The 6325-nt window shown below is 39.1% G+C and overlaps 1 protein-coding gene across 3 annotated transcripts in view; it reads left to right on the plus strand.

The window, feature by feature from the left end:
* Positions 1 to 5856, plus strand: part of COL15A1 (collagen type XV alpha 1 chain) — a 144293-nt gene extending 138437 nt beyond the window's left edge. For 2 of the 3 annotated variants that reach the window (XM_068396726.1, XM_068396729.1), the window contains 4 exons: positions 987 to 1046; positions 1979 to 2164; positions 3527 to 3642; positions 3964 to 5856. In XM_068396726.1, coding sequence (XP_068252827.1) covers positions 987 to 1046; positions 1979 to 2164; positions 3527 to 3642; positions 3964 to 4180 — 579 coding nt within the window. In that variant the 3' untranslated portion in view covers positions 4181 to 5856. The remainder of the gene's footprint in view (positions 1 to 986; positions 1047 to 1978; positions 2165 to 3526; positions 3643 to 3963) is intronic. The other variant, XM_068396727.1, reaches the window with a different exon arrangement.
* Positions 5857 to 6325: the final 469 nt, after the last annotated feature.

Consider the following 6325-nt stretch of genomic DNA (forward strand, 5'->3'; position numbering starts at 1 on the left):
GCGTGCTGAGGGTCTATTGTAAAGCTTCAATTGTTAGTTTGTACCTGACCCTGTTCTGCAAATACAGAGCCTTGGAGACAAATTTGTAAAGACAATATTGTTTCATCTTTGACTATTCTGCAAGTTATCGTACCAACCCGCATGTGAACATGCTGTCTGTCCTGAAAAATCGCAGGGGGATGAAAACCAAGAAGTGACGAAGGGGATAGAGAAGAGTCTCGTTGATGACAGATTAATTGACCTGACCACTGAGATAATGAAAGGACAAGAGAGTGCCAGGGAGGCACAGGGAGAAGGAAGATGGCCAGAAAGAAATAAAAAAAATATATTAGAGTAGGTCAGAGAGAAGTGCACTTATCACACTGAGAAATGTCTAGACCTCATGTTATAAGAAATTGTCTGTAGCCTCCAGCTGACACCACAGGAGTTTCCCAACTGGTACACTCAGTGGCTTGTTACTCATACTTACCACAACTAGAGAAGAAAATTTTGCTGTTCCTGGAACGGCTCTGAAGATCATCGACTTTCTGGTCTCTACACGCCCAGTGCTTAGGAGAGGGAATTACCCAGGCCTTGAGAAATATTCCCACTGCTTTGCTGCTTCCACATCCTCCTTACCCTTTCAGTTTTAATTTTCCTGAACTGGTCTTCTGCTCCTGCCAAGAGCAGGCTGCTTCCATGCAGGACTCCAGGTGTAATTTGGTGCTGACACCAGCTCTGGCAGAGCACTGTGGAATGGGTATGCTTGGGTCTAGCAAAGCAACACTTGTCAGGACAGCTTTCAAACATGTATTTATGTGACACACCAAACTGAGGATATGTAGATAAAGTATTCTGGCTACACGGTTTGGGTTTATTTTTCAGAAGCGGGACAGTTTCAGATTCTCCAGTGTTCAATGTTTGCTTCACTTAGAAAATTATTGAATGTCTAAAATTCTGATCTGAGTAACGTTTAACGTCTCTGTTTGCATGTGTTAAAATAACAGGGATTTCAGTCTCTTCCAGCACTGAGCCCAATATCAAATATGAACAACGGAAAACCAGCAGTAAGTATGAGATCTGCATTGCAACTGCATAACTGTGGTTTGAAACATGGCATCTTGAGGCAGATTTGTGATATTTCCTCTTCAAATTCACAGATTTTATTTTAGAAATTTACAAATATGCTTCTTTAACTGGTGTAGACATCTCAGAGACAATTTTAAATTGTTTCCTCCAGATCTGTTTTCATCATCCTAGCCCCTTTCCCACCTCAAAGAAAAAAAAAATCCTGATTCTGAGTTAGGAATATCTCTTTACCTAGTGATTGTACCTACAACACATAGTAATTTTTAAGTTAAAAATAGTGTTACAATTAAATGATTAAAATATTGATTAGAATATTTTCTATCTTCATAGCGCTGCTTGTTTTAGATAGATACTTTAGAACCTAAGCCTTCATTTAAAATGCTCTAAAATATTTAGAGAAAAAAAGCAAGGTAACTGAGTTATATCTAAAAACAAACCCCCAAAAACCTGAAAAAATAAAAAAAAAAAAAAAAAGTGGATTAATTCTTGCATCTGTACGGTTTGACTTAAACATGCTACTTCTTGTATTTGATAACAGTGAATTCTTAAATGGTACATGGTCACTTCTTATTACTTATTTCCATGCTTGTAGGATTTGGGATTTTGTTTGTGTGATAACTCCAAGAATTCTGCTTTAAAATATTAGCTGCTTTTAAAATAATTCTGGTTTTTAGGAGTATATAATCTTCATGGTTTCTTTAATGTTAAAAAAATAAATAAGTATTTCTGCTATGGGTCTCATAGCTTTAAGAAATGTAATGTTATGGCAGCAAATAACTTTCGTATCTGGTATGGAAGGTAGTTCTTGTGCTGGCAGAAGGAGAGGGGGTCTAGTTTGTTTCAAATATATGTCTTCCTAGTGTTATAAACTTTAAAAAAAAACGGTGGCTTTTCTTCTCTTTTTCTCCAGCTGCATCTGGTGGCTTTAAACTTGCCATTTTCTGGTGACGTGCGAGCAGATTTTCAGTGCTTTCAACAGGCCCAACTAGCAGGTTTGACATCTACCTATAGAGCTTTCCTCTCATCACATTTGCAAGATTTGGCCACAGTTGTCAGAAAAACAGACCGATACCATCTACCAATAGTCAATCTTAAGGTAAAAATGAGTGCCTAGTACTTGTTTTATTAGGATAGGCTGTAGGTGCCCCAAAATCTTGGAAAATGGAAAAAGCAGACAGTTTCAACCCAAACTGCATTTTATCAAGAAGCAGCTTTGCTTCACATTTCGGAGATAGGTTCAAGAAACAAAAAAGCAGTGATAAAGTAGAAAGTTACAGACTGTCTCACATTTCCTTTGCATTTTCAAGGGTTGCTTGTTTCAATATCACAGAATCACAGAATCAATCAGGCTGGAAGAGGCCTCTGGGATCATCGAGTCCAACCATTGCCCTGACACCACCCTGTCAACTAGACCATGGCACTAAGTGCCATGTCCAGTCTTTTCTTAAACACATCCAGAGATGGTGACTCCACCACCTCCCTGGGCAGCCCGTTCCAAATCCTAAGGCTAATGGTAGAAATAAAGCTATGAGAACAGCCTACTTCGAGCAGACTGCTGACAAAGCAACACTTGATGTTCAGCTTTCTGGATATTTTTTTGTATCAGCAGGGGAAGTGCATCCTCATTTCTCAAAGATAGCTATGTTCTACCTTCTAGTATAATTACAGAGTGTAGTAGGCTAGAATGCCTATTTTTCTCATTTCTAAAGATAAAGGCAAATTCTGCACTTAGGAGTGATGCTGGATTTACCCCAACAAAACTGAGAGGAGAGTCTACAGCATGAGTCATTTTGTGGTCTCACATAAACAGACATGCTCTAAAACTGAGGAAAACAAACCACGTCTCTGTAGCATTGGCTGTCTCACAGAACAAACGGCCAAAGAAACCTACAGGAATAACACATGATGCTTGGAACATGCTGAACGGATGCTACTCTGAAGTGCGTGCAAATACAGAGCCTTGGAGACAAATTTGTAAAGACAATATTGTTTCAACTTTGACTGGAAAAATTCCAAAGCAGTTTGAGAGGTAGCCCGATGCAAAGCCTTTGCCTTGAACATTTGCAACACTTTTCACAAAATTGTGACCGATACAAATTATCTATATATTTTCTCTAGAGCTACAGTAGTTATAAGCAATTTTTCAAACAACTCCTTAGACAGATAGGAGGAAAAGGACAGTGGAAATGGAGGTGATCAAGCTGAATATTTGGAGTGATAACAGAGCGGAGATGCAACTGTGAGGCAAAGGCATGGCTCAGAGAGCTATTAGCATAGAGATGATAAATGAGACAAGTTTGCTCAGGAGCATCATGCAGAAACTGATGTGAAAGCTGGAATCCTAAGTGGTCTTACATACAGATAAGATTTTAGATGTATAGATCAGTCTATAAAAGTCAGGTATGACATGGATTTTGGATTTGTTCTGTTCGTAAAAGTGGCTTTGAAATTTTAACAGGGAGAAACACTTTTCAATAACTGGGAATCTATATTTAATGGAAACGGTGGACAATTCAACATTCATGTTCCAATATACTCCTTTGATGGGAGGAACGTCATGACCGATCCATCTTGGTGAGTTTACATTGCCATTTATAAGTTTTACATGACATTTATTTTTACCAGATAGTACAAGCAGCAGCATCTTGGGCTACTACAAATATGATAAAAATTTCTCCCTTTCCTTATTCCATCCTTCTTTTCCATTTCTGATAGCCCATGAATGGGATATCAGGTTGTGTTCTCCTTCCTCTTCTTTCTATCTTCATCTGTCCCTAACCCACTGTTTGCTTCAAGCAGAAGGAAAGACGAAATACAGGTCACCACACAGGTGTGCAGTTGAATAAATCAAAAAAGAAACTTTTCAGGAAATAACTTCTTAACATTACCTTTCAGGCCTCAAAAAGTAATATGGCATGGCTCAACTGCAAATGGGATCCGACTGGTTAGCAACTACTGTGAAGCCTGGCACACAGCTGATATGGGAGCTATGGGACAAGCATCACCGCTGAAGATGGGGAAACTTCTGGATCAGAAAGTATATAGCTGTAGTAATCAGTTTATTGTTCTCTGTATTGAAAACAGTTTTGTATCTGATCCCCAAGGAAAATAATTCACCTGTTGCACATAGGGATATTCCATTTTATGACAGAAAAAGCTGACACTGAAATTTCATTTGTAATGATGTAAATATTTTAATTTTTGTAATTGCACACTTCAGGAAAAAAATGGCCAAAGAAAACATACCTCAACAAAAACCGCATTCCAGTCAGGCGGCACATTCAGTGCACAGGCGGCTGACTTAAAGCCCTTCCTTCCGCTTGAACCCCACACGGTTCAAAGTTTGCCAACAATTAACTCACAGCCCCTTGTCTTTCTGGCTGAGCTGAAGATCCCTTAAGGGCACGAGTCAAGTGTGGTCTATGAGGAAGATCCAGTAGCCTGTCACATAAGCAGCATGGCTCAGCAAGGCTGCTGCTTCTTCACAGTTGAGAAGCTGAATGCTCTATGCTCTTCTTTTCACTCACATAGATTTTGAATACCCAAGGCACTATTCATACACATGTATATATACATACTGTCCCTAAGCAAATAATGGGACGCTGTTACATCTTACAGGGCTAGAATTTTCAAAAAAGCTTTAAGAACAAAGGTGCTCACCTCCTTTGAGCTTCAGTGGAAGCTGTGTACCTAAGTCCTGTAAGCTTGTGTGGATCACAGCCTGGTGCTTACACCTAAATTTAGCAGCTTCCACATCTTACTTCAGCTTTTTGCTTCGCAGATTCTAGGCATAGGGCTTTATGCAGGAGGAGTGAATTTCACTGGTCCTTATTTTGGTGCTATTGTTACCAGGAAACCTGGAGCAATGTTAATAGAAAACATCCTGTTTTACTGGTAGAACTGTGCAAAGTAAATGCAGACAAATGAACCATCTGACCTTTATTTATTTCATTGCATATTAGAGGAAGTCATTTCCTGTTGTGGTAGACTGCTGAATGAAAGATGTCTGTCATGGTTTCTTTAAAATAGGTTCTAGACATTGTTATCCCACTAAGTTATATGTAAAGTGATTTCCCTTTTTGTGAATTTACCCTACTGGCATTCACATAATTAAAGAATTGTTAATATAAAATAACAGCAGCAATGATAGGAATGATGAGTAAATGCTAATATTCTTTGGAAACAGTATCACCATGATATCTGAAGTCTTCTGCCTAAGTATTTGTCTACTGCATACTTTAAACAACATATTTACTTATATTTTATCAGGCACTAACTATGGAGGTCAAACTCCACATTATCATTTTTTAAGATTTCATCTAGAGTTTGTCTTGGAAATACATGTTCATTTGCTGACAAATAGAGTATTAAACTGCTCGATAGCTACCTTCAAAAGACAAAAGCAAATCACACTTACTATACTAAACTGATATAATTATATAACATAATATTGTGAAATCCAGCTTTATTTTTCCAATTTACTATAAAAGCTTATTCCCCAGGGTCTGCAGAATCAGATCTTGTTTTTTTCTTGGAAAAATCATGACTCCATCATTACAACATTGTAATGAGGCAAAAATAGTTTGTATTACATTTAAAATGTATGCATAAGAATTCACTGCTCTCATTTATAATCCATTTCCCCAAAATGCTGAGCGCTCTTGTGAAATGCCAAATTCCTTCAGTTCACACAGTTGGAAGAGTTGTATACGTACGGCAGAGTTTCACTCTGACTCACAGAAGGTTCAAAGGGGAAAATAAAGTGCTTTTACGTGCTTCCAGCAGGAACCATCTACCTTTAATCCTGTAATTGTTGGCAGACCCTCAGCTCGGCCTGGTCATGGCCATCCGGGTTTATGCTTGCGGCCAGTCATCACCGTCAGTTCTCCCTTTTCCACTCCTGAGCCAGAGCCAGCACTCAGGGAGCTGGCTATTTCTTTGCCTAGAATTGCAGTGACAAGAGGTGGGGAGGACGTGGGATCGCACAGAAGAGCTGCGTGAAGGGTGAGAAGACTAAAAAAAACCATAGAGTTTTTAGGAGATACTGAACTAGTGTTTAAGTCAGGCCCAGCAAAAATGCATCCAGAATTCTGTTTGTGCCAATCCTGTCACAGGGCTAACCCCTCTCTGTATCACAGAATCACAGAATCACAGAATCAGTCAGGTTGGAAGAGACCTCTGGGATCATCGAGTCCAACCATTGCCCTGACACCACCATGTCAACTAGACCATGGCACTGAATAGCTGCTACAGCTTA

This window comes from Nyctibius grandis, chromosome 3 (genome assembly GCF_013368605.1).
Source record: "Nyctibius grandis isolate bNycGra1 chromosome 3, bNycGra1.pri, whole genome shotgun sequence".
Lineage (NCBI taxonomy): Eukaryota > Metazoa > Chordata > Aves > Nyctibiiformes > Nyctibiidae > Nyctibius > Nyctibius grandis.